This window comes from Tribolium castaneum, chromosome 4 (genome assembly GCF_031307605.1).
Source record: "Tribolium castaneum strain GA2 chromosome 4, icTriCast1.1, whole genome shotgun sequence".
In the NCBI taxonomy this organism is placed as follows: domain Eukaryota; kingdom Metazoa; phylum Arthropoda; class Insecta; order Coleoptera; family Tenebrionidae; genus Tribolium; species Tribolium castaneum.
The window spans coordinates 11,600,205-11,626,899 of record NC_087397.1 but is presented as its reverse complement, the minus strand read 5'-3'; the positions used below and the strand labels follow the sequence as shown (position 1 = coordinate 11,626,899).

Below are 26,695 nucleotides of genomic sequence, written 5' to 3'. Positions count from 1 at the left end.
GGCTGTGGAAAAAATCCCGTGAACAAGTACCCGGCAGTTAACTCGTCAGCTTCAGATTTTTCAGAGCAAGGGTTGCAACCTTGCACCAAGTCGAAGGACAAGTCGTTTATTAAAAATTTGGGCGGACTTTGTGAACAATTTTTGTAAATGTAAGTGGAAAGAATATTGTTTATTTGGAGTTTTTACTTAACTTGGCGTTTCACTCGTTTTCATTCATTTAAAGCGTTTTTGCGTTATTCCATTCACGAAAAACAGTAGCGCCTCTCTTTTTAAAGCGTTTTTGCGCCATTCATGTTTTGATTACAAGCGTCGCCTTAGAGATATACTTTATAGCTCCCCGGCCGCAAGACCCATCAAGGCGAGTGCCAACCAGATTTTCTTCCGAAACGGTCCGTACTCAATATTTTACAATTAAATTGTATAAATAGTTTATATGTGTCCCGAATAAAAATATTTAATTAGTTATCTTTATTAAACATTTTATGTTGACTTTGGTTAAACTGGACAAATTTTATTGATCAGTGATGACCAGTGTGAGGAAATGTTATGGGCGAAGATTAGTGCATGGGCGCGCGCTTGCAGTCAGATAAACCTTTAAATCGAAATGTTGTGGAACAGCTTGCATTGTTGATATAAGTTAGAAAAGAGTATTAAAAAATGTTTAGACAAAGAATTCTTTGTTTCAACCCTCGCGAAGGGGCTAAAAAGACGTTTTAGCTAAAAATTTGCAAACACCTAAAATTGGACACATTTTGCGTTTACATACTAATATCTTCCTTCTGGATAAAACTAGAAACTCCGTTTTTTTTGCAAACAAATTTTCAATAAATGCAGATTTATACGTAGTTTAAGAAGGTTGAGTTTTGATAAAGGGAAACCAAAAAAATTACATTTTCATGTAACGTTGCATAATTGTGTAGTGAAATTTTCGAGATGCGAGAAAGTTTTTTAATTTAAAAGATAGACTCCCACATAATCGAGACGAAATAAAGCTAATACTTGAAATAAATTTTTGGTGCAAGAATCATTTCGTTATCTGTAAGACTCACCAAGTTATTGCAATTTAAAATTACTGCAAAATGCGCCTGAGGTGAAACCGAACCGTATTTCCCTCTGAAGCGTGTTCATCGCCTTTGATAACATTTCGAGAGCTAAAAATCGTAATTCGTAAATAATTACAAAATAATTAATGTCACTTATCTATTAATATTATACCTTTACTTTTAACCGCCCTAACTCTCTGTTAATTTTAATAATATCTAAAAAGTCAAAAGAACATTTTTATTTCATGTACTTATTTAAAAAGCATAAAAGTGACCCAGTAGAACTAAATCACGAAATTGTAATTCATTTCAAAGAATTCTTTGGTGTGACATTAATATTTTTTTAATTATTTACCATTTTTAGCCCTTGGAATGTTTTCAACCACACCACGTTTCAAAGGGAAATACGCTACAATTTCACCTCGAGCACATTTTGTAGATAACTAAATAATCCTTCTTTAAAGTCCTTTTTAAAAAAATATACAAATCGTAACGTTTCTGACGAATCAACCGGTAACATTAATTGTATAAACCCCTAGTAAACTACGCCAATGCACGCGCTATAACGGACCATTTCATCGATAAATATGAACATCGCGAGAGCGCTACGACGAGTCAGCTGATCGGTTGTGGCGTCACGGCCACCCCATAAAATTTCCTCACACTAGTGATGACACCGCTGACCCAGAATACGGACCTGGAAATATTCTGGTAGCGATTGAGTAGGTAAACAAACTTTACAGCGTCCCATTGCCAGGCCGTCGTAAAAGATTACCACCGATTATGGGTTACTCGGGTTGTATCCTCTAAATATCTTTGGGCTTTACACCCCTTCGAAGGAGTGCTTCTTTTAGTACATTTTTCTCAATATTTCAGAAACCATTACAGATAAAATTACAAAATTTGGCACAGTTGCTAACCTTTATACGCCTAATCGAATTCGATAATTAAATGTAGAAACTTTTATTCAGGAACGTTTCAAACTGGGGGGGGCGTAAGGTAAAAAATATCCTAACAAAGGACTAGGCACACTTCTTATGAGAATTTAAGGACCACTCAAATTGAGTAATTTTTATATCAATCGATGCGTCATAAAAAACTGAACAAATCATATCATTGCACCAAACGTGTAGCTTAATTAGGAACGCGGGAAATTGCAATCAAATTAAAGATTTGTCCCATAAGAAAAGCATTGGGGCGGCTTTTGGGTGAGTACAAAGAGCTTGTAAATCTTCGAGATTTACAACACTGCGGTATTACTACAATTACTAGATTGGGGGTCAGGTATAGGAAACAGACACTTTTATGGAAATAGGGATTTAAGCGGACAGGAGTTAATATCTCCAACAATAGGAATAATTTAAATTCAATCGCGATTTCTGGCGTTCCTAATCAAGCTACACGTTTGGCGCAATGATATGATTTGATCAGCTTTTTGAGATGCATCGATTGATATAAAAATTATCCAATTTGAGTGGTCCTTAAATTCCCATAAGAAGTGTGCCTAGTCCTTTAGTTTTAGCTTTTTGACACTTTCAGCAACAAAATAGTAAATTTCATAGTTTTTTACACAAAAATGGTCTCTTGTGTTATTTCGATACAATTCATCGATTTTGAGTAAAATTCATTCATTTAAACGTTGTTACAGAACATAAACAGCACGAAAATCAAGGATGAACTAAGGCTTTCGCGACCAGAACATATCCTGAAGATACCCATTACAAGGACGGGCGAAACGTCGACACTGTCTTACAAATTCATGCGGTCTAACCCCAAACAAAAGACTTAGATTTCAGTTTGGTTCTGATCGTCCTTCTGATTTTCATGTTGTTTTTACTCAAAATTGGTGAGTTGTATCGAAACAACACAAGAGACAATTTTTATGTAAAGAACTATCAACGTTCGTTTATTTATAATTTTGTTTCTGTTTACAATAAATTAAATGCATATTTAAAATTACTTCCTATAAACAGTTTTTGTAAAAAAGTTAAAAAACTTTTTCTTTTTAAGTACGCAGCGTATAGAATATAAATAAAAATGAATTTTTTTTTACTATTAAAATTAATATTTATTTTCATTTCTTTTTGTTTGGGTTATGTTGGAGTAGCTTTGGCTAAACTTCGCCCATAATAAAGACTATTTATTATTATAATATAACTATAAAATTTAGAATTACGTTGCTAAAATTTTTAAAAAAATGGAAGCCACAATAGTTGGGCGATTTTTTTACCCCCCACCCCCCAATTTGGGACGCACACCCCTGATAAAAAAATCACATTTGGCCTTCGAATTCGATTGTACCAAAATCCATTAGAAGAAACACCTCTTTCAAATGGTGTAGCTCCCTTAAGAAATATTTTTCCATACATGTTTATAGAAAACTTTTGTCTTAAAATTAATCTTCTAACACTTAATTTGTAACACAGCCATTCCATTGTAACAGATGGGACACTTGCACAACTTTTCGGATTTTATTTTCAGTTCTTACGAAAAGTATCAGTACAAGTAAATTTTTCTTTATAGGAACTTAGGGCAATAGGATCATTTAAATTGTTTGCAACCTAGAATTAGAGTCACTTTTTTAAAATTTGAAATACGAGCAGGAAAAAGAAATACAAAATGATGACGGACGGGACACAAAAAACACCTCACATTTTTATCGTTGAAAAATCATTATAAAATTCGGTTACTTTAAAAGGCACTAATTCCAACAACTATTTCTGAAGTAAAAGGTGGAACTTTTAGAAACAACAAAACCTAAGAATAAGGCAATGTGCAACGAATTCTAATTAATTTTCTTCTAGTTTACACATAACAGACGAGACAAAAAATTGTGTGTGAAAATAGCTCCACAAAATTTATTCAGACAGGTTTTAATTTAATTTAATTAATTTAACAATATTTAATTAGACAGTGGAAATGAAAAATTCTTAGTTTCGTTTAATAACGTACGAAATAATTTGACTGGGCTAAAAAAAACACACAAAAATAATTAATTGTCCACTCTCGTAACCCCTTAATAATTGTCAAAATTATTGTCATTTCAAAATTCTCAGTGTCAATACACACAATGATCGAAGGTCTGTCCCTTCAAGTCCCAACCCTCAAGCTCAAGAACGGCGAGACTTTGCCCGCCCTCGGCTTAGGGACTTGGAAGGTAAAACCCAGTCTTTCACAAAATCACTGACTTTTGTGTAGTCAAAACCTAAAGATGTAGGCCAGGCCATAAAAGACGCCATCGATATCGGCTACCGCCTTTTCGATTGTGCTTACATTTACAAAAACGAGAGAGAAATTGGCGAAGCGATTCGGGAAAAAATCAAAGAAGGGGTAATCCAACGTGACGGCATTTACATTGTTAACAAATTATGGTCGACTTATCACCGCCCGGATTTGGTAGAGCCGGCCCTTGACAAGTCTTTGAGCAACATGGGACTTGACTACATCGACTTGTACCTCATCCACTGGCCCATGGGGCTAAAGGTTAGTTTTTGGCACTCAAACACGGTTTTTCGTAACAAATCTCCAGGAAGATGGAAGTGAATATCCGATCAGTAAAGACGCGCGATTGATATTCAGCAATGTTGATTATGTGGACACGTGGAAAGCCATGGAACGGGTGTGTAAAAAAGGAAAGGTGAAGTCGATCGGTCTCTCCAACTTTAACAGAAAGCAAATTGAACGTGTGATCAAATACGCGAAAATTCACCCGGTGGTAGTCCAAGTGGGCAATTTTCAAGCTTTGTCCAGTTTTTACCAACAATTTTCAGATCGAGTGTCACCCGTACTTGACCCAAACCCGAATGTCGGAATTTTTGCAATCGAAGGGAATAATTTTAATGGCGTATAGTCCACTCGGTTCTAAAGACAGGCCGTGGGCCAAACCCGGCGATAAAGAACTACTGAACGATCCCAAAATGCACAAAGTTGCAGTCAAGTACAACAAAACTGTAGCTCAGATTTTGCTAAGATATCACATCCAACGCGGACACGTTGTGATCCCAAAATCGGTCAACAAGGCGCGACTTCAGGAAAATTTCAACATTTTTGATTTCGAGTTATCCGACGAGGACATGAAAGCCATTAACACACTGGACTGTAACGTCCGGTTTTGTCCCTACAAAGAGTAAGACTTTTTTGCAACAACCTTCAGTAACCCACACACTTTTAGAGCATCTGAACACACCTATTATCCGTTCAAACGCAGTGACGAGTAAAGTAATTTTTATTCCTTTTATATACAATGAGTTATGATACAAATAATTAAAAATAGCAACGTACGAAATCATTCATCACATTCTGGTATTGTGGGCGGTATGGAAAACGGCGGGGGCGGCGGAAAGTTGGGGTAGGCCGGGGGCGGGTAGCTCGGGGGTTCGTTCTTGGGCTGCTCGGCATCTTCAAACGCGTCCTCGTCCCCTGATCCATTCTCCTCCAATCGCTTCTCCAAACTGATCAAACGCATTTGAAAATACTGTTTTTCCTCGTTCAGACAAGTTAAGTCCTTCTCCTGTTCGGCAATAACGCAAATCAGAGATTATGTTCAAATCTTCTTGACGGGACTTCCTTCTCTCGTAGCGAAGTCTGACTTCCTCGAACCTGCAATAACGGGTCACACGCTGGACGAGATTTATCCAAAGAACTCACAATTTTGTGAGACATTGGCATTTTCTTTGTAAATGGTCGATAGTTTGCCATCAGTTTCAGTCTGAACGCTTGTGCTTACATTTACAAAAACGAGAAACAAATTGGCGAAACAATTCGGGAAAAAATCAAAGAAGGGGTAATCCACCGTGACGGTATTTACATTGTTAACAAATTATGGTGGACTTATCACCGCCCAGATTTGGTAGAGCCGGCCCTTGACAAGTCCTTGGCCAATATGGGGCTTGACTACATCGACTTGTACCTGATCCACTGGCCCATGGGGCTAAAGGTTGGTTTTTGGCACACAAACATGGTTTTTCGTAACAAATCTCCAGGAAGATGGCAGTGAATATCCGATCAGTAAAGACGCGCGCTTAATATTCAGCAATGTTGATTAGGTGGACACGTGGAAAGCCATGGAACGGGTGTGTAAAAAAGGAAAGGTGAAGTCGATCGGTCTCTCCAACTTTAACAGAAAGCAAATTGAACGTGTGATCAAATACGCGAAAATTCACCCGGTGGTAGTCCAAATGGGCAGTTTTCGAACTTTGCCCAGTTTTTACCAACAATTTTCAGATCGAATGCCACCCGTACTTGACCCAAACCCGAATGTCGGAATTTTTGCAATCGAAGGGAATAATTTTAATGGCGTATAGTCCACTCGGTTCCAAAGACAGGCCGTGGGCCAAACCCGGCGATAAAGAACTACTGAACGATCCCAAAATGCACAAAGTTGCAGTCAAGTACAACAAAACTGTAGCTCAGATTTTGCTAAGATATCACATCCAACGCGGACATGTTGTGATCCCAAAATCGGTCAACAAGGTGCGACTTCAGGAAAATTTCAACATTTTTGATTTCGAGTTATCCGACGAGGACATGAAAGCCATTAACACACTGGACTGTAACGTCCGGTTTTGTCCCTACAAAGAGTAAGACTTTTTTGCAACAACCTTCAGTAACCCACACACTTTTAGAGCATCTGAACACACCTATTATCCGTTCAAACGAAGTGACGAGTAAAGTATTTTTTATTCCTTTTATATACAATAAGTTATGATACAAATAATTAAAAATAGCAACGTACGAAATCATTCATCACATTCTGGTATTGTGGGCGGTATGGAAAACGGCGGGGGCGGCGGAAAGTTGGGGTAGGCCGGGGGCGGGTAGCTCGGGGGTTCGTTCTTGGGCTGTTCGGCATCTTCAAACGCGTCCTCGTCCCCTGATCCATTCTCCTCCAATCGCTTCTCCAAGCTGATCAAACGCATTTGAAAATACCGTTTTTCCTCATTCAGACAAGCTAAATCCTTCTCCTGTTCGGCAATAACTTGGCGCAAATCAGAGATTATGTTCAAATCTTCCTGTCGGGACTCCCTTCTTTCGTAGCGAAGTCTGACTTCTTCGAACCTGCAATAATGGGTCACAGGCTGGACGAGATTAATCCAAAGAACTTACAATTTTGTGAGACATTGGCATTTTCTTTGTAAATGGTCGATGGTTTCTTGGGCCTGCTTCTGGTTTGCCATCAGTTTGAGTCGGAACGCTTCGCGTTCCTTCTCCTGTTGCTCGTGGAGCTTGGAGATGGTTTCTTGAAGACCTCTAATTCACAGGAAAGGAGAAGAATTAGGAACACAAAAGGGCGAAGTGCATGCAAACTAGTGTAAAAGACAAAACAATGAAAGTATGATGAAAGCCAGGGTGTGGATGAGAGAGTCGGATAAAAGCCATGAGAGGAGGGGGAAAAGAAGCACTAGAAAGGGCTTGTCCGTCGACATGTCTTTAGTACATCTAAAGGAGGGAAAAATTTGATTAGTTACAAAATGGTACATCAGTCATGCCCACTTTTAGCACACAGGATTACCTTATTTTTTGATCCGTCTCTTTCTTGGTTTTAAAGATCTGGTCGTTTTGCTGCGCTATCTCGTTATTTAACACTTGAATACCACCTTCTAACGTATCCACGTTACTTTGTAAGTCATCGAGCGCCGATTCTTTACTCCCCAGTTCGTTCTTTAAACTATCAATCGCCTTCAGTAACTCAACTTCCCTCGCTTCGTGCGATTTCTGTTGCGTGGTAAACCGTTCCTCCAAAGTTTTGTATTTCGTGACGTATTCATCTTCAACTAGTTTCACAGCCTCGCTTTTTTGACTAATGAGATTCTCCCACTGAGAGTCTTTAAAAAAATATTAATTGAACACAAGAAACACACGAAATACCTAGTTCGGATCGGTGTTGTTCGATTAGCGACTCGATTTTTTGTTGCGACTCCTTCTCCATCTGCTCCTTGACCACTTCCAAAGTATTGCTAAGTGAAGCGACCTTATTCTGCCAACAATCCTCAATCTCTTTGATTTTCTGTTCAGTTTCCTCGCTCACGCGTTCTGAAAAAGTCGGGTTAGTCGAGTGAAAGGCGCGTCCAAACTGGTATATTTTTGGACCGAGGTGAAAACAAATATGAAAAACATGTGGAGCGGCGTTATGTAATTTTTTGTTTACCTAACTCAGCTTCATGCTCTTGGACCAGTTTTTCGAAGCGATCGTGGTGACTCATGTCGATTTTGTCCATCAAACGTCTCAGTTCCATAATATCGCGGTCAGTGTTGGTCTGAGTTCGGATCATCTCCTGCCGGTAGAACTCATCTTTTTGAACTAGGGCGCGTTTTAAATTGGCTATCTACAAATTAGCTACCTTGGTATTAAAATTTAAGAACCCGCCTTTCAAACCTCTTTGAGACACTCTTTTAATTTTTTATCCCACTCTGCTTGTGCTTTCTGAAACTCTTCGTCTTTATCCCTTCTGATGGTCTCCATAGCGTAGTGTTTTTCCTCGTTATGGATTTGTTCAAGTTCGGATTTCAAACGGCCACACTCTCGTAACAGCCGTTCCTCCCAATACATCGCAATCTCAGTCCGTTTCTGGTGCAAAGTTTGCTGCAAAGCCCGTTCCTTGTCTAAAATCTCTTGGTGGTGTTTTAATTGGATGTGTTGGAGATTCTCCTTCTCCAACTCAATCAAATTCCTGAGTCGTTTCGTCTCATTTTTCAAATTATTCTCCGCCTGTTTCATTTGCTCCTGTTGCTCCATCATCTCCTTGATTGCATTTTCCTGGTCCTCAGTCAACCCTCTCAATTTCTCAATCTCAATTTCGTACGATTTCATCGCTTCTACTTGCTGCATCATTTTCTCGGCCTCTTGCATCTTGCGTTCTGCTTCCTTGTACGCCTCTTGGAGCCGCTCTTCGATACTCTTGTCTTTATCATCGAGGCGTTTTTTACAAGTTTGTTGCACTTCACGAAGCTTCCATTCGAAATCATCGAGGAGTTGTTGCTCCTTCATTATGTTAATTGTGCGTAATTTCTCAAAATCTTGCTTCCACTTCTTCTCAATTTCTTGTTTCTGGGCTGTTGCTTGTTCAAGGATCTCGTCAACTTTTTGCTTCTCGGCGTCGCGTTCAGCGAGGATAACAGTGCGTTGTTCTTCCAGTTTTTCCTTCTCCTTTTTCAGTGTGTCCAGCTCGTTTTCTAAAGTCGTGATTTTCACTTCGAGTTCCTTGATTGTGCTTTCAAGTTCCTCGATTTTTGCTTTGGTGTCATTTTCGTATTTGGTGACGAATTCCGATTTTTCAGTCAGTTCGGTCAGTAATTCGTTGTTTCTTTTTTTGTAACTTTCAAGATCATTCTCGAGATAACGGATTCTTTGACGCAAAAGCTCACATTCCTTGTGTGCGGCTTGTAATTCAGTTTCGAGTCCTGAAAAAACAGTTAGAACAATTCTGCATGTTTAACGGTGGTTTGTGTTTTACTGTGCCATTTGAGTTGCAAGGGGGGCGGGAAAAAAGCTGTTCTGCGTAAAGAAGAAAAAGGTAACTTACGATCCATTCCGGCAGATTTGGCAAAAACATCTCGCTGGAGTTCTTCCATCTGGAAACGGAGTTTGGTTGCTTCTGCATCTCGGATTGATAGTTGTTTGGATAAATCGTTGAGTTGACTTTGAAACTTCGCTTCTTGGTTTATTAGATTTTTCCTGAAACGAGTTACTTATTCAATAAATAAAAGTTTTACGGTGTTTACTTAATCAAAGGCAACAAATTGAATAAATTGAGTTGCGAGTTTCTAAATAAAAAAAAAACAAAGTGCGTCATTTCCGTTTCGAAAATTTTGATTCGATTGCAAAACTAAAAATACATGATATCAGGTGTAAGTAAACAAGGTTTTCTTTTTCTGACGTAAGAAAATCCATCAATAGGCTTGCATCGCGGATGCAAGGCTTCATTATCTCCACTTATTTTAAATTTAGGTTCAAGTGGGCGCGTTGAATCAGTTTTGGCGTCAAATAGCCCAAAAATAGCCCTCTTAGAGTTACACAATTACGCAAACATACTTCTCACTATCGTTTCCATTCACTAAATTATCACTGGAGTCTGGTACTTCCGCTTTGGTGGTTTTCTTCAGTTCGAGTTTAGGGCTTGAGGGCGGAGTGTTGGTGTCCCTTTTCCCGGTCAGAATGGGCACACTTGGGCTTATCGCTGTGGTCCCGTGCCCGCACGGCTTCACACTCACCCCTCTGGACTCCCTTTCCGGTTTTTTCACAATGTTGGCGTACGAAACGGGAGCAGTGTTTTCGCACATTGTTTCGTTCGAGTCGTTTTTTTCGTCACTAATCACTGCATTCGTTGGAATTTTACGTAGCCCGATTTCCGACGTCGTGGGCACGACGATATCCTCGACTTTATTATTTTTACACATATCTAATGTAGGAGATGCGTCTGCGTCTTTGTACTTGGTGCGATCGGTTTCTTTCTTGGAGCGACGGAAGAAATTGAACATTTTTTGAGGGACTTAGAGCGAGAACATAGTCGTTCGTTGACGATTCGTAAAACACAACTGAAGTTTTGTTACGCTCACTTGGGTTTAAATTTAGACAACTTGACGCGATTTTTTTCGAAGTGCGATTTATGGGTTTTATCTGGAGAGGATGATGGATCTGTAAGTGGACAACGACTGGCGGGTTTTGTTGGGATGGATCCAAGACGGATTTCAGCAATAAGAATATTTGGAAAATCCAGTGGTACTGCTTTGGAGGGGGGAGCTGGAAATAGAGTTAATTTAAACTCCGACAAGAAATTGAAATAATATCTAGTGGCCAGAAGATCAAAATAGAATAGAACGGCCTTGCAATTCAGATAATTGGGAGGCAACAACAATTCTACGGTTCTAACACTCGTGGTATATGCATGTTTTAAAATTATCATGTCGAAACCACCTGTTGCTAATAAGTATTTCAGTACCAAAAACGCAACTAACTGAAGAAAATATTGAAAAATATGGAAAACACTATATTGCAAAACGTAGTTTCACGCATTCGCATTTGACAAATTACAAGAAACCTGCTGGTAGATGTACTATCAAAGTATTCAATTTGGTTTCTAGCTTAAGAACGTTCTTCAGCGCTCAGAAAAACAAAAATATTATTGGGACAGAATTTAGTTATTTTTGTCCGAAGGGTAAACCGCAGGGGAAATCGGTGAACAAAATAGAAGAAATCAGGGAAATTCAAGGGAAATCAGAGGAAATCAGTGAAAATTCGAGGAAATCTTCCAATAATGCATAGTTTATGATGGATGAATGATGATAAAGAGTACAATTTACACTGTTTATAGCGAGCAAAAACTAAAGAAAACATTTTTTTCAATTAATGAAATCTATATGACGAAAGATGTCTTTTGTGAATTAAGGCTGTTGAAAATAATGTTCACGCGCTTTTTGATGTAAAAATGCTTATGATCTGTTTCATCTTTTAACAACAATTGTCAATTTTCTATTTTTTTTAAATTAGCGGGTTTTATTGGTTCTACATTTGTTGTTGGGATTCAATTTAACATATTCTTTTCTTACATAGAAGTTCCCAATTTGTGTTCTATTTCACTCCAAAGAAATGCAAATGCGCTGTCATTTTAGACTAATTAGCAATTTTACAATGTTTTATTCACAATCAATCTGGTATATGTTCGGGTTGCTTATTTTCTGAAATATCCAGGGTGTCTCGTTTTAAAAAATCGCTCTATATAATAAACCTAAAACACAATAGATCGTGAAGGTGATGGTAATAGGATGGTGCAGGCACTCTACTCATTTATTTTAAACTGAAGTCAATTGGCATCGACGCGTTCTCTTGTCAGTTTTTGCCGGAAGATGGCGCTACGATTGAACTTCGTGTGTTTTATGAGTTGCATACGTTACAAATAACAAATGCATTAACAAATTTACAAATAGCAAAAAATTGTATGAAAACATCTTTTACAGATCCTTACTCCTACGTGTAATCATAATTCAGTAGGTTTCAACCAAGGTACCTGTCTTCTAATATTGCTGCGTTTCTTAGAAGTACAATTTTTGCTAAATTCTAAATTGAATAACATTTCCTAGAGCTCTGTTTTGCTATCCTATTACCACCACCATCGTCAAGTATTCTCAGACTCGTATAATTTGTAAGTATATGTATAAGTTACATGACCCAATATTTTTGCTTATATTCCGATTATGTTTTATCCCCGGATTTGATTTTGATTTTTCAATAATTAATCTCGCTTTATTTACGGATGTTGCAAGACAGCAATAGTAGTTCATTATTATTATACACGTAAAGTGAGTGAGTGCGGAACACGAGTTTTAGAAAAGAATAACGAGCAAATTGTGCCAGCTTTTCTTTACGTGTATAATTTAACGTTTTCTTTTGTAGATACATTCATAAATTTTTGGGATTAATTTTTCACCAGTAGAATAAAAAAATCACCAAATGAGCATTTTAATAAATCGAAAAAGATAAAAAACACTATCAAATAATCATATTAAAATTTCTGAATTTGACTTATCTTTTGATTTCGATAAGATAAACATCTCCAATGATTTCATATTTATTACAAATTAAAAATAGATTGAAAAAAATCTACGGTGAACAGGTAATAGGTATTTTTCTACAATCGCTATCCAAAATAAATATTTGCGCTTCGGTTTAAAGCGACAAAATGGAAAGAACACTCGTTCTTCCATTTTTTGTATTGACATCAATTGTCCAGTGATTTATGTAACTAGAGCTATGGTAACTAGTAACAACGAGTAAACAGAAAATAGATAATTTCGGATTTTTAATAAATTATTACATGTTTTTGTCCTGAATAGTATGGTATAATATTATTAATATTATGTATAATATAAATGTACATTGTCTCAACATTCTCTCCGCTATTAATTCATGGGAAATAGTTTTGAATTGAGGAAATCTTGAGGAAATCAAGAAAAATCTTGAGGAAATTCGAGAAAATCAAGGAATATCTTGAGGAAATTCGGAAAAATCAGGGTTGCGGTTTACCCCTCGTTTTTGTCCCATTTTTAATACAAAAAAAATCTGGCTTAAAAAACATACTCAATCGAAATGCAAAAATAATAAGATTTTTGACTCAATTCGACAATATTCTTGTTAATTATTACGAAGTTTTTCGAGAATACTGTTTTGAATTTTCCAAATTTATCGGATTTTGAATTCCCGCAATGAAAAAATGGTTCGTTTCACTTATTCAGAAGAACAAAGGCTAAAACAACCTGTAAACTGAGCAACTGGGGACCTCTACATTTCGTAATTTCATGTTTTCTGAAGCAATGCTCTCGCGCTTTTCTCAACCAACAAACATTGCGTGAACGCGAAATAAAAATAGCACAAAGCTCATAAATCTTTCAAAAAAAGAATAGAAAAGTTTAAATAAGCTCTTTTATTTTCTAGGTATCTGAAAACCTCCAATTTAGTTATATTTAACGCCAACAGACGTCAGTGGCATGAAAACATGAGTTCCGTACGATCCATGCGGTCGAGTTATGTTCCTTTTAATACATTTTTTTAGAACACGGTGTTAAGGTTACACACCTTATTTTTAGATGAAATAAATTATTGCGAGGCGGTGGATTATTAATATCTCATCACATTTTTAACAATGAGTTTTTTGTAGTCCAACCCAAACAGATATTTCTTTTAGCCAACAAATTTATGTTACTTTAAAGTTTTGATTCCGGATCAACAATCTCTCCAATTCGGTAAATAAAATCGAAATTATTTCGACGCAGGATGAGTTGTTAATTTGAATGTTTATAAAAACAAATCTAAATTTACTCAACGCGTGCAAAGCTGCTCCTTTTGAGTGATTTGCGTTTTGGCAAGAGACAATGAGGAACTTAATCCTTTGAAACCGAAAGGAAGTTATTATTTTGACTACATAGAGGCATAAACACAACCGGCGCCAATGTAAATTTCGAGAATTATCTTCCGTATTTCTTTGTGTAAAGCGACCTTCGAATTTTCAACACCGGTGTAATTAAATGGAATGAAAAATAGCGGCGTTAAAATGAGTTTTAATGATGAACAAAAATAGTGCTATAAAATGCAGTTGCTGTCGTTGACCCAAGCCAGAAATAGATTCTCATCACCTACAAAACCAATTTCTTTGTCAATTTTTTGCAATTTGGGGTCTTTTTTTATTTAAACACTGGTTAGCCGTTTATTGGACTATTTTTACGAAAAATCGCGTCGAAATTTTACGGCCCAAAAGCGGTGGGTGTTTACGTCACACGGAATGTAATTATGAAAATCGGGCTATTAAAAGGCTTCCAAGAAAAATAATCATCGACAAAAATACAACAACACACCACTCACCAATATCCGAAAAAGTTCGAAATTTGCGAACAATCCGTGTCGATGCTATGTCCTGAGCTTTCCAAATCGCTGTTTAATCCGGTGAAAATCCCGGTGTCTGAAGATTCCGTGGACGTTTCCTCACTGACATCGTCATCTTCCTCCACTTCGTTGTCCTTATTATCTTCATGGCCACTCATTTTAGTGAAGATCTTCTTCACGAAACTCATAACTTGATAAAAGTCATTTACTTCAGTGCGATATACAAGTCTAATGCGTGGACGCGTTCGTCTTTGGCACTTCACGTTTAGAAATCTGCTATTTGCAGCTCAAGCATGCGAGCCTTGGACTCGGTCGACGGTTAGTGCCAGTTGTTGGGATAATACAATGTATAAATACTGTACCATCTGACATATAAATCAGCAATTAAAAAGACACACACACTAAACGATTGACACCAGTTTTTCAGCGAAGATGCCAACGCTCGACATGTGGAAAACGTGCTTCTAATGCATTTGCTGGGTATTTTTACATCGCCAATACTGCGAATGTTTATGTTACCTTCGGGAGAGGATGGATAATTTGTTTTACTTTATTTTAATATTTATTTTCAAAGGCTGGATCCTTGGGAAGAACTCAATATTACATAATAAGATTATTTCCAGAAAGCAGATTTGAAGTGTATTTTATTTTTATTTTTTGAATAAAGAATGTTTTTGGTTTTGCGACATACCGGGTGCTAAAAAACCAGCGCACCAACTCAGTGGTGTGGTGGAGTCAGGACCGTAGGCAACACACGGGGAAGCCTTCTAGAATTCTTGCCCTTTCCAGACAAATTTCAGGTGTTACGTTTTATAATAAAAGAACTTAAATAGGAAGTTTATAATAATTATTATAAAATTATGTTTGCCTTGTCGAAATTTCTTTGAATTATTTAAGTATATTTTGACATAATTCAAGAGCACCATAAACAAAGACGTATTTTTATTTTCCGGGAAGTCAGGTCGGATATGCAACATCGAGTGTGAATGACTTTTTTCCAAGAAAAATAAATCTAGCTACTCTACTGGGCTTTCGAGAAAAAAAATCACAGGAAATTGATTTTGACTCTATTGGTTTTATATTTTGTTTTTCTTTGATTGGTTAAAGTATGTATAGTATACATAATTATGATATGACTAATATGTATTTTTGTTTATAAACTTCAATAATGGTAATTTACCAACACAAATACATTTAAATTTTCTTGGACCTTCTATTAAAATCATCTGCCCTTCCTGCATTTAAGAGCTGGCTACGGCCCTGGGTAAAGAAATGCTTCATGAATTACAAATAAAGGTTTTTTAACAATCGTTATCGCAATTAATAATAAAGATTAATTATTTTTGAAACGATTTTCTAGGAAATAGTAAGCAGTGTTGGCACATTTAAAAATTTTGATTTTCTGATGAATTTTATTTTTTTTAATTAAAAAATCTGCTAGGGACTCCGGATTGTCTTAAGCGGGAATGCAAGGAGTGGAACAATGTAACAATTTAGTTGCATTTTAACGAAATTTTTGAAAGAAATTAATTGACAATTTGTGAATTTCACAAACTGACAGTTTTGACATTTATTGACAGAATTCAGTTGAGTAGAGCGGCACAATTTTATTTAAATCGGAAATAAAATTAACTAGACGCCCCCTGGTAATGACTTTTGAACTATGTCGAAAACAGTAAAGAAATTTTCGTAATGCCACATTTAACTGACATTTAATGAATTGTTCAATAATTTTGCGTGTATAGTGTTAATTACTTACAATAGAAAGAATTACTTTAAAAGTACGTGGTGGTAAATACTAGCGTTGACTTTGGTTCTGTAGTTTTTCGTGGTATAAAGTGTTTATTGTTGGAACTTGAAAGTGGATAAAAAGTGAAAAATATTTAAATTTTGATTACAAAGTGTTATCAAACAGTTGTCTAATTAAAGATTATAAGTAATGGATCACAGCGAACACAAAGTTTGGCTCAAGAAACCAATAAATTAGTGAAGTGTTATGAATTTTAGGTTAGAATTTTCCACTGAAAAAATCATGAAATGCTGCGGTAAATCTACAAAACTGCAATAAAGATTAACAACTGCTGATACATTTAAACGTAAATTATGCCAAAAGGTAGGCTTTTCAATGTCTTTGTAATAATTTTCCAATAAAGAAAGTGAACCAAACAGTCATTCGTTATTCGTGTTTTCCTCGTCATCTCTCATTTGTCAACATAAGTTTCTTGCATCAAAGATGCAATAATCATTCCGCATAGGCAATGTAATAATTGTGAATCCCCAAAATTCGTACAACGCTCAAAACATCCGAATAAACATTTTCCCGCCATTTATGGTTACTGTTTTCGACCTAGCTCAGTGGCGCCTCCAACGGTAATTTTACTTCCGAAATGTAAACCAATTTCAAAGTTAACTAGATGAAAATCATTTAAAAACACATTGTACAAATTACATTAGCTAATTTCGAGAGAAAATGCGACGTTGGCGTTTTTATAGTCTTGAAACAGCTAATACAATTTTTGTGTTTACGAGTATATTTGATTCTTTGAAATAAAAAATGTAAAATATTTTAATAAATTGGTATTTTTTTTTAAATGGTTTATCAGAAACTAAAAAAATGCCAATCAAATTGTACTTTTTTTTTAAAACATTGTAATATCTTGTAATAGAAAATTTGATCTGTTGTACTGTTTGTTTGTAATATCAAATTTCAACAAATCATTATTTTAGTACCACGCTCAACTCTAAATAACCATATAATATAATATAATATAATAAATAACCATAATAATGCTGCCAAAAATTCTTTGAATGTAACCAATTTTTTTCTATTGTTCAGAAAGTATTTGATTTTTTCTGCTTCAACACTAAGATAAACAAGAACTTCAAACATAACTTTGAACTTTCAAATAGGTAAGCGATGTAACGCAGAATTTATGCTGCAAAAAATCGTTGCTTTAATTTAGAAAAAGTGTATGCATGATTTTTTATTTATTCTAATTCATATTTGGATAATTATTCAAAACATTTAGCAAATTCTTTTTTACTTATACTATTTAGAAGGTAAAATATTATTTTAATATCTTATAAATTACCTACTACAACATTTAATTAAAAATTATTTTTAATTAAATCTTCTGATTCTTCCAGAAGTTAGTAAAATATCTGTGCGAAAATGTTGGATAATTTTTTTTTGAATGAATGTAGAAAACTGAAAATAAAAGACTGTAATTTTTGAATAGAAAAAAAAAACAGGGGCGACACTCAGAACTTTGCACCCCGGCGGCTGTAAGACTAGAGACGGCCCTGTAAGGGACTAATAGTAAATTTAAAAATAATCATAAATTATTTTTATTTTTTATTTTTTTAAATAATTAAAACTAAAGAAGTTACCAAAATAAGTTTAATAGGTTTGGAGCTTCAGATTCTTTAAAATATGACTGATTTTTTTAAGCTTTTTCCAATAATCTACACATGCTTCTCAACAACGTACCACCGAGTTGGTGCACCAGTTTTTGAGCATCCTGAATTCCTAATTGCCTAATTCGCAGCAAATTAGTAAGAAGTAAAAATAAATTCGTTTCAAAGCAAAGAATCTTCTAAAGTTTGTTGTTTTCTAGAAAAACTGTAATTTAATTCGGTTTTTTGTACCTGAATACGGCATGTTTGTAGATTCTATAAAAGCTTACTTCTTTCTATGCAAAGAATCGACTGAAATAAGCCGTTTCGTCAAAATTACAACATAATATATTCTTTTCAGGCGGAATGAAGCTTTTATCTGCAATTCTCAATTTTTTTTTTCTTTTTTGAGCAAAGAACCAGAACCAGAACCTTTGAACCAGAATTTACAGTTTTCATTTGGTTTAAAAAAATTTCTTCTTTCAAAAGTAATAATCGTTTGTACATTGATGATTACGGTCAATAAACTATTTACAGGATTTCAAGCAAGAAATTGTCCAACTTGCTACCAGACTGGTACAAAAACCACACACCATACGAAATTTATATTCGGTTTTTAATAATAATAGTAAAATAATAATAATAATAATAATAATAATAATAATAATAATAATAATAATAATAATAATAATAATAATAATAATAATAATAATAATAATAATAATAATAATAATAATAATAATAATAATAATAATAATAATAATAATAATAATAATAATAATAATAATCAAAATAAGGTCCGATATTAATTTATATTTTTTTTTGTAAAATATACATAGCACATAACAGAAATCAAATCGTTCTTCTTTACTAAGTCCATCAAATTAATTGCTTTACAAGGGAAAAGCCCTGGAAAAAGACCGAAATAATTACATCAAAACATTTAACATTTTAAAAATGAGTTCTTATAAAAATACAGGGTCTATCAGAAATACGTGTGTTAACTTTAACACGTCATAAAACTCATCAAATACAACAACTTTTCTATATAATATTTTACAAAATTCTTATTTGTAATTTTCACTGTTTTTTTCCTTTCTTTTGTGCAAATGAGCCGGTCAGTGTTTAATAATTGTAATCATAGCAACAATTTTCATTGTTGTTTTAAATTGTTTAAATCGTCCGTTTCTATCACAACGAAAATAGTTTGGATCTTTTATTTTATACTCATAGGCGGGTACACGTTTCAGTATCTTTTTCCAAATTTTAAGTAAATGTGCGAATTTTTTATTGTAGAATTACAAATAGAAAAGATGTTTTTTTGTTAAGTTCTGTTACCTGTTAAAATTAAGACACGTATTTCTGATACACTCTGTATAATCTCAGTTTAATAAAGGTTAAAAAAATTAAGCGTTGAAGATTGAGGACAAAGACTAGACTTTCCCTTTTGATTTTTTATTGAATGAAGTAAAAATAAAAACTTTTGTTGGAACATTTTTCTTAATAAACAATTGATCTATTTTTTCATTGATAACTACAACAGATCACCAACCCTTACCCTTCCGAAAAACTCATGCTGTGTTGCTGTGTTAGTATTTCCCTAATCTGCAATTTTGACCTGGGATGGGATTTATGAATGAACGCGGGTTGTTGTAACCTGGGTTGTAAACAATAGGATAACAATCCTACGCTTCCGGCGTAGTAAAATTTTGCATTTGAAATCAGAAATTAGCAAAGTGCCGATAGGAAGTGCTTGGATTTTTTTACGTGATTAGCTCACTAATTGTTAGAAATAATCGTAGCTTTCTGTGCCTTTTATCTGTCAAAACCCCCAAAAGTCAACAATATAAACAACACAGAAAAAAACAAAATATTGTTTACTCCACAATCAGTGAAAATTGTTGAAAGCTTTATTCGGTTCCGCAGACATGGACGACCAAAAAAACTCGCGAATTTTCCGAATGCAGCCAATTTTGTGCCCTTGGATAACTTCGCAGCCTTATCATTCATCACTTTGTAATAAAAATAGAGCTTCGAACCAAAGCAGTGAGCCCACCTTGCCTAACCGTTTTTTAAATAATCCTTGGGTAAAATCACTTTTCACGACTCCACCCAACTAATTTCCTTCCCCAGATAAACAAACAGATGCCCTTAGGGATGCCACGGTCTCAAGACAAACAATTACCGTCAATTCAACAATCTTCAAGTCAGTTCTTCTATTTTCTTCGCTTGATGCAGCTTTTTCCCGATACTCATCCAGCCACACTTCATACAGTTTTAGTCTTGTGCAAAAATGATTTCTTTTGTGCTGTTGATAAAATGCTCTATGCCAAGCGGTGCAAGCTTTTGTGCTATAAGAAGAATCTGATTCAGAAGACGCACCAGAACCGGAGGAGTTTGCCGATTAGGATTAATCAGATCAGTAAAAAACAAACCAGTTGTGTGACCACGGAAAAGAAAACGGATGGTAACATGCAATTCCTCGCAAAATATGTTTTAATAGATATTTTAGAAACAAGCCAAGACGTGCCAGAGCGCAATGTTCTTAATTCATTCGTCGAAAAGGCTGAAGATTTGTCAACAATAAACAAAACTTCAGTTCAAGATTAGTTGTTTTTTGAAATTTTATGAATTATTGTTAGCATTATTATTTATCAAAATGTGATAATCAAATCCATGGTTTTATTTCAAAATTTGAATTTTTCCCAACCATCCCTACTCATCCCTTCCCTTCTCCGGTAGGACAGAGGCAACATTGCAGAATTCTCACTGGTTCCGTTTTGTTAAATTAAACCCTTTGAGAGGTTAACTTGGAAAAATTTCAGTGTGTTAGTGTAAAACTTAGACAATGGGTGACAACACAGCCCCAAAGAAAGTTATTTTGAATCCTGTTATGACACCGCCTTGGAAAATCCAGGAGAAAAACTACGAAAATCCCGCTAACAACCTACCATGTCCTGTAAAGCGAAAGCAAAAAATTGTTAGGGTAAGCTTGATTTCCCACGATTTATCCACAAATTACGCTCATTATTGAGTGTTTTTACTAAAATGTGATTTAGACCGGTACTTAGGGCCACATTTGAATTTGCCGCGCAATTCAAAAACGTTTTTTAACGAATTGCAACGTTAAACGTTTATTTTGTATCATTCATTAATAATAATATTTAGGCACAAAACAAGACCTTGAACCTAGTATTTCTGATTCATTGATCAAAGTTATGTCCTTTTCTCCTAAAATTTTTTTTTGATGTTTTATTTTTTTTAATATTTATTATGACATAAGTTGCTACCTAAATACCTACATGTTCCAGCCAATTTTTGTAATGGTCATATTCAAGTAGGTAATTTTGCCTTATTAATAGTTTCGTTGAATTTTTTGTTTTTCTTCTGCTTTGTTAGTCAACAAAGAACGTTGTTTTGGGTTTCTATATAACTCGAATAAGCAGCTTCAACTTGATACCAAGAAAAAATTCTGTGAACAGTCCCTTATACAAACATAAAGGCGGACCGTTTTTGTGCTTTATTACTGTTCTATTTATGTTTATTTTTTTATCGATCGTTTTGTATTTTCCTGATCACCGCATTTTTCTTCCAGAAAGCCAATCCGGTGGCTTCGGTGCCAAACACGGAACGGGAGGCTCTAAGAAACAAAAATATAGAATCCCTAATGGCTCGATTTCCTGGTTTGAAGAAATACCAAGCTCGAGCGGCTTTAACAATATCTGAGAATAAATTAGATAAGGCAATAATTATTCTCGAAGTGTCTAGTTGCTACCGCAGGAAAGTTCATACTCAGGTGGATGATTCGGTTTATTTGAAAAATATTCAGATCACTTTAAAGTACGACGACAAACAACTGGATCCGACTGTGAGAAATGTGGTTATTGAAAATATAATTCCGGGGGAGCAAAATGATGCTGATTTGTGTAAATAGAAAGAACGTTCATTATTATTTTTCTATAAAATGATTTTCAGCATTCATTGATGTTTGTGGACACGATTCGAGCGCCTCGTCTAGTCCCAGGGTGGGAGTCCTTATCAGCAAAAATAATGATGGATACAGCGTTTCACCTTTGCAATAACTAAACTGTGTTACATGTAATGTTTTCTAGTTATACTAAGACTGTTACAGTTTTATTTTTTATATGTTGATAAGACTTTCCTAAAATATATATTTTTTTCTTTTATCATTTATTTTTTAACAGCCTCATGTTTTTTGATTTGTTTCGCATTGAAAATTTAAAATAAATCTTGTTTTTCAATATGATTTTTAATGCAAAATTCATTGGTGATTAAATGAGATTAAATTTTGTTAATTTATTCGTAGAACAATTTGGTTATTTGGACGTGACTTGTTATTATTTATCATTTGATAAAACTACTGCGGTGGAATTGTTGTACAGCATGTTCCAAGTTTTAGTACCGGTCAAAAAATAAATACTTTTAGCTGCCCACAAGAAAAAAATATATCGCAAACAATAGAGTTTCTAATATGCTCCAATTTGATGCTTCAAAGTTATCCCAAATTTTTATGGTTTGAGCGTAAAATGTAAAGAATTACATTAAAAAAATATTTTTTTAAATTATTGTAATCGTTTTGTAGCTATAAAATTCCTTTATTTTTTGAATAAAAAATGTGAAACAAGAATAGTAAAAAACTCAAGGCGTTTTGAAAAATTGAAATTTTAATTTTGTTAAAATCAGATAAATGTTTTATCTTAGTCACCTTTGAGAAAACTGAGATCGCGTCATTACTTAAGTAATTTTGATTGTCACTTAAAAATGGCCTTTCTATATTCCTTTGAAATTATTTCATTATTTCTTTGTTGATTCATTCCTTTATTCTTCATGATCATTTATCAAACACTCTTAATACAAAAAAATGCACCGTCCTGAAAAAATCAGATATGTATTGTAAAAAATGTTAAGTAATGTAACAAAAATCAATACGATTCAGACCAAACCTCTATCCACTTGTTCTTATTACCCTAACATTTTTTTTTAATTTTTTGTTAATTATTTATCACTATTCTTTCTTACACAATCATTGATGTGCCGTTCATGGTACTATTCAGTTTGCCATTTGATGTCGCGAACGTTCTTCTCATAAACTGTTAAAATAAAAGAATAAAGTTTTGCTGATTAATAAGATTTTCTAGTGGTTTTTAGTGTGTGTAAATGAAATGGGTTTCCAGGGAGAAATGCAGGAAAACCACCGAAGAAAATAATCCAGATTAAAGGGTTAGTTTTTTTAGAAATTAAATTAAATTTTGTGTAAATAATAATAATAAAGGGTGACCCAGGGATGCCTAATCGGTCTATAACTTTTTTGTTGTTTGAAATATTGTCGTGCCGTTTTCATTATCCGATAGATCGACATAAAGTCCACAAACTAAAACTATACTATACAGGATGGTGATCTAAAGCTATATTTTTTTTGAATAGAACAGTCTATATATTTTTGCATAATTAGATTCTACGCAAAAAATAATGTAACTTTATATAAACTATTATGGGGCTATCTTTTGTCGTTTCGGAATTATCCAACTTTTCAGTATAAAAAAAAACAAGTCTCTGCGAAGTCGCCTATGCGTATTTTACGATAAATTTGCAAGAGAAAGACTCAGAATATTCTGTAGTTTTAGCAATAGTCGTCTTTTACTTGGAACACGCAGGTAATGTATACAGGGTGTGACATAAACAAAAAGTTGAATAACTATTTTTTTTTCAAATGGAACACTATGTATTTCTTTACACGTGTCGATAGCATTTTTTATAAGCTTTCTAACGATATGCGATTTGTATAGCAAATTAGAAATATTTCTTAAAGTGTTTAAAAATTTTTTTCTTTTTTTATTTATTTTATTATTAATTTTTGAGGAGCAAAATTCATTTATGTATCAAGTAATAATTAGATTACTAATGTAATTAATAAAATCATTTTTTTGAAAAATCTCGAAATATATTTTAAATTTGCTATGCAAACTCCATACCGTTAGAAAGCTTATCAAAAATGCTATCGATACATGAAAAAGTTACAAGGTGTTTTATTTGAAAAAATAAGTTATTCAACTTTTTGCATTTTCGTACACGCTGTATATCATTTGCGTGCTTTAACTAAAAGTCGTCTATTTGCTAAAATTACAAGGTATTCTGAATTTTCTGTTGCAGATTTGTCGGAAAATATTCATAGGCGACTTTGCAGTGATTTTTAAAAAATTGGTCTTTTTTATAACAAAAAGTTGAATAATTCCAAAACGAAAAAAGATAGACTCATAACAATTTATATAAAGTTACATTAATTTTTTTGCGTAGAATCTAATTATGCAAAAACACATGGCGTGTTTCATTTAAAAAAATATAACTTTGGTTCACCACCCTGTATACAACACCTTGTGCATAATAGAAATATTTTTAGTTTGTGGAAAAAAATTCTTTTCTTTTTTTTATTTATTTTATTATTAGTTCTTGATGAGTAAAATTAATTTATGTATCAAGCAATAATTAAATTACTAATGTAATTAGTTTCATTTGTACATATTAAAAATAAATTACCATTTGACTTATCAGATTCTAGGATAACAAATTTTCTTGAAATATTTTTTTTTGAGAAATCACGAAAAATGTTTTGCAAACCCTACACCATTAGAATGCTTATGCAAAATGCTATCATTGTAAAAAACACATGGTGTTCCATTTGAAAAAAATGAGTTATGTAACTTTTTGCGTTTTGACACACCCTGTACACTATTTGCGTGTTTCAAGTAAAAGTCGACTATTTGCTAAAACTGCAAGGTATTCTGAATTTTTCTGTAGCAGTTTATCGGAAAATATTCATTCGTGACTTCGTAGAGATAGACTTATAATAATTTAGTTTTATACAAAGTTACTTTATTTTTTTGTGTAGAATCTAATTATGCAAAAATATATAGGGCGTTCTATTAAAAAAATATAACTGTGTACTTTAAATCGATCTATCGTGGCATAGCAATATTTTAAATAGCAAAAAAGTTCTAGACCGATTACACACGCCTGGGTATGTATATTTTTAACTCTAATGGTACATTGCACTGACATTGTTTTTTAATTACAGTAAGTCGCCGTTCAGAAGATGAGAGGTAATAATAGTAGAATAGGTGTCTCAAGGTGAGTATGCACGTGTATTTTAATTTTTTAAAATTTTATCTGCACAGTGGTTGCAGTAATACGATAAAAATATATAAAACTTTAGATTTATTTGCTCTATTCGTAAATATAGTCGTAGCAAAATCAAATGGACGGGTAATTATTTATTGGTGAATTTTTATCACAAATAGTTTTAGTAATCTGCTACCTTGCGAGGCCTCAATTGATCAAGGAAATGAGCCACTTGTAGATTACGAAATCGGAAAAACAAAGAAATGTTAATACTTAATTCTTATCATTGTTTTTCAATCGTGTTTTATCAGTTACAACAGGAGTCCCTTAACTACAAAATCAGGTAAATAAGTGACTCGTTTCCTGAACGCGTCAACTTCACAAGCGTACGAATACCCAGCTTTTGTATCAGATGCGTTCCAATGCAGCCAATTAATTTTCGCCGAAACGTCCTCACAAATAATACTCTTGTTTATATCTTTCTGATAGGGATTATTAATCCCAAGCAGCGCAACGCCGAGTTGCGTTTCGGGATTGTAGGCCACTTTCCAGTAGAGTTCCGGGACTGCAATCCCTTGAATCCCGTTACTCCCAATGTACAAATAAAGCGGCGTTTCCTCCCCCGTTTCCTCATGCGGCAGAGTTGTGACACCGTAAGTCCCGGTGTACATTTTTAAATCAATTCCGTTTTTTTCGGCGTAATCCCGGACATCACTCTCGACTTGGTTCCAGTTGTAACCGTTGAAACTCTGCCACTGGGGGGCGACATTTACGTAGTGAAAGGTTGCGGTCTGTTGGGGGGCGTACACGAAGTCGGCTTTGGCGGCAAAGTGCCCCCTTGCAAGGTAGAAGTCGTTGCCGTCTTGAATGTATTTGGTTGAGTCAGCTGGGAGCCCCAACAGACTGTTGATTGTGGTTCTTTGCCCCCCTCGCACATACAAACTGTTGACTTTTACGTCGAGGTTGTAGAAGTCATCTTCGATGAAAAACGGGCGACTTACGCCACTTTCGTGGTGGCCTATAGACTTGGTGATTTCATACGAGGAGTACAAAGTGTTCAAGTTAGCATTGTCGAAACAGATTGTAATTTCGCGGGCGAAATTTTCATTAATGACGAACCCAACTTCGATTTCTTTGCCTTGTTTTTCGCATGATTTTCCCGTGTACCTCGCTGTGTGAAACGGGTTCCAGGAGCAGACGATTTGGTTGAAATTTATGGTGGCGGAACCAACCGAAAAATCGCTGTTTGAAACACAAGTCGCTGAAACGGTTGAATTAAAGCTAGTCGAACCGACTGTTATTTCTCCTCCGGGACAGGAAATTATGATTGTTTCTCCCGACTTTACAAGTACTGATGAGGCATCCGGAGCGGCATAAAGAAACGTGTAAGTGCCGTCCACAACAATGGGTTCAGGGTCCAAATTCGAGATTTGGATGTTGCAGTCTGGAATTTCCAATTAGTTGCGTTTTTTTACAAGTGCTTATATACCTGGCGCTCGGAGAATGAAAAAATCTCCCAATGAAACTTGCAAGAGGAGGAAGAGTGCAGGAAGCAACATTTTAAAGGTTTAAGAAAAAAATTAAGCGTGGGTGAATTTATAGAGCTTCCCCTGCCACTAATCAGAGATAAGTCTTTAGACTCAGAGTGGTTAGCGGTTTTTGACAATAAATAAGTCGATCTGTGAGTAATTAACTGTTTGCCGTCCCAGATAGGACAGTTTGACGCATTTCTTTGTTAAGTGTTGTA

At 34.8% G+C, this 26,695-nt stretch overlaps 5 protein-coding genes across 9 annotated transcripts; 3 read left to right on the top strand and 2 right to left on the bottom strand.

Annotated features, from left to right (window-relative positions):
* The first annotated feature begins 4,051 nt into the window (after positions 1 to 4,051).
* Positions 4,052 to 5,331, top strand: LOC658558 (aldo-keto reductase family 1 member B1). Its single transcript, XM_064356134.1, has 5 exons — positions 4,052 to 4,200; positions 4,242 to 4,526; positions 4,573 to 4,767; positions 4,814 to 5,169; positions 5,215 to 5,331. Exons 1-5 carry the CDS (start codon positions 4,114 to 4,116, stop codon positions 5,258 to 5,260), a joined length of 969 nt encoding a protein of 322 aa, XP_064212204.1. The 5' UTR covers positions 4,052 to 4,113; the 3' UTR covers positions 5,261 to 5,331.
* Positions 5,332 to 5,479: 148 nt separating this feature from the next.
* On the top strand, positions 5,480 to 6,975 carry LOC658642 (aldo-keto reductase family 1 member B1-like). Of its 2 annotated transcripts, XM_064356135.1 has the most exons (5): positions 5,480 to 5,979; positions 6,026 to 6,211; positions 6,267 to 6,622; positions 6,668 to 6,714; positions 6,770 to 6,975. In XM_064356135.1, the coding sequence occupies exons 2-4, from the start codon at positions 6,107 to 6,109 to the stop codon at positions 6,711 to 6,713; spliced, it is 507 nt and encodes a 168-aa protein (XP_064212205.1). In that variant the 5' UTR covers positions 5,480 to 5,979; positions 6,026 to 6,106; the 3' UTR covers position 6,714; positions 6,770 to 6,975. The 2 variants fall into 2 exon arrangements, with proteins under 2 accessions (XP_064212205.1, XP_064212206.1); XM_064356136.1 differs by having other exon boundaries at positions 6,030 to 6,211; positions 6,668 to 6,784.
* LOC658704 (uncharacterized protein) lies at positions 6,704 to 14,782 on the bottom strand. Of its 3 annotated transcripts, none has more exons than XM_064356132.1 (8): positions 14,395 to 14,782; positions 9,566 to 9,717; positions 8,419 to 9,443; positions 8,191 to 8,368; positions 7,911 to 8,075; positions 7,555 to 7,867; positions 7,149 to 7,292; positions 6,704 to 7,100 (listed from the first exon to the last, which is right to left on the bottom strand). In XM_064356132.1, exons 1-8 carry the CDS (start codon positions 14,601 to 14,603, stop codon positions 6,782 to 6,784), a joined length of 2,505 nt encoding a protein of 834 aa, XP_064212202.1. In that variant the 5' UTR covers positions 14,604 to 14,782; the 3' UTR covers positions 6,704 to 6,781. The 3 variants fall into 3 exon arrangements, with proteins under 3 accessions (XP_064212202.1, XP_015839059.2, XP_064212203.1); XM_015983573.2 differs by lacking the exon at positions 14,395 to 14,782 and adding an exon at positions 10,075 to 10,701; XM_064356133.1 differs by lacking the exons at positions 6,704 to 7,100; positions 7,149 to 7,292; positions 14,395 to 14,782 and adding exons at positions 7,299 to 7,481; positions 10,075 to 10,706.
* Positions 14,783 to 19,603: 4,821 nt separating this feature from the next.
* Positions 19,604 to 22,001, top strand: LOC103315027 (uncharacterized). 2 transcript variants are annotated; one of them, XM_064356212.1, is made up of 6 exons: positions 19,604 to 19,898; positions 19,945 to 20,278; positions 20,324 to 20,583; positions 20,637 to 20,797; positions 21,407 to 21,737; positions 21,787 to 22,001. In XM_064356212.1, exons 4-6 carry the CDS (start codon positions 20,660 to 20,662, stop codon positions 21,891 to 21,893), a joined length of 576 nt encoding a protein of 191 aa, XP_064212282.1. In that variant the 5' UTR covers positions 19,604 to 19,898; positions 19,945 to 20,278; positions 20,324 to 20,583; positions 20,637 to 20,659; the 3' UTR covers positions 21,894 to 22,001. The 2 variants fall into 2 exon arrangements, with proteins under 2 accessions (XP_064212282.1, XP_008200875.2); XM_008202653.3 differs by lacking the exons at positions 19,604 to 19,898; positions 19,945 to 20,278 and having other exon boundaries at positions 20,518 to 20,797.
* Positions 22,002 to 25,214: 3,213 nt separating this feature from the next.
* Positions 25,215 to 26,574, bottom strand: LOC659067 (uncharacterized). Its single transcript, XM_965401.4, has 2 exons — positions 26,438 to 26,574; positions 25,215 to 26,392 (listed from the first exon to the last, which is right to left on the bottom strand). The coding sequence occupies exons 1-2, from the start codon at positions 26,505 to 26,507 to the stop codon at positions 25,260 to 25,262; spliced, it is 1,203 nt and encodes a 400-aa protein (XP_970494.2). The 5' UTR covers positions 26,508 to 26,574; the 3' UTR covers positions 25,215 to 25,259.
* Between the last annotated feature and the right edge of the window lie 121 nt (positions 26,575 to 26,695).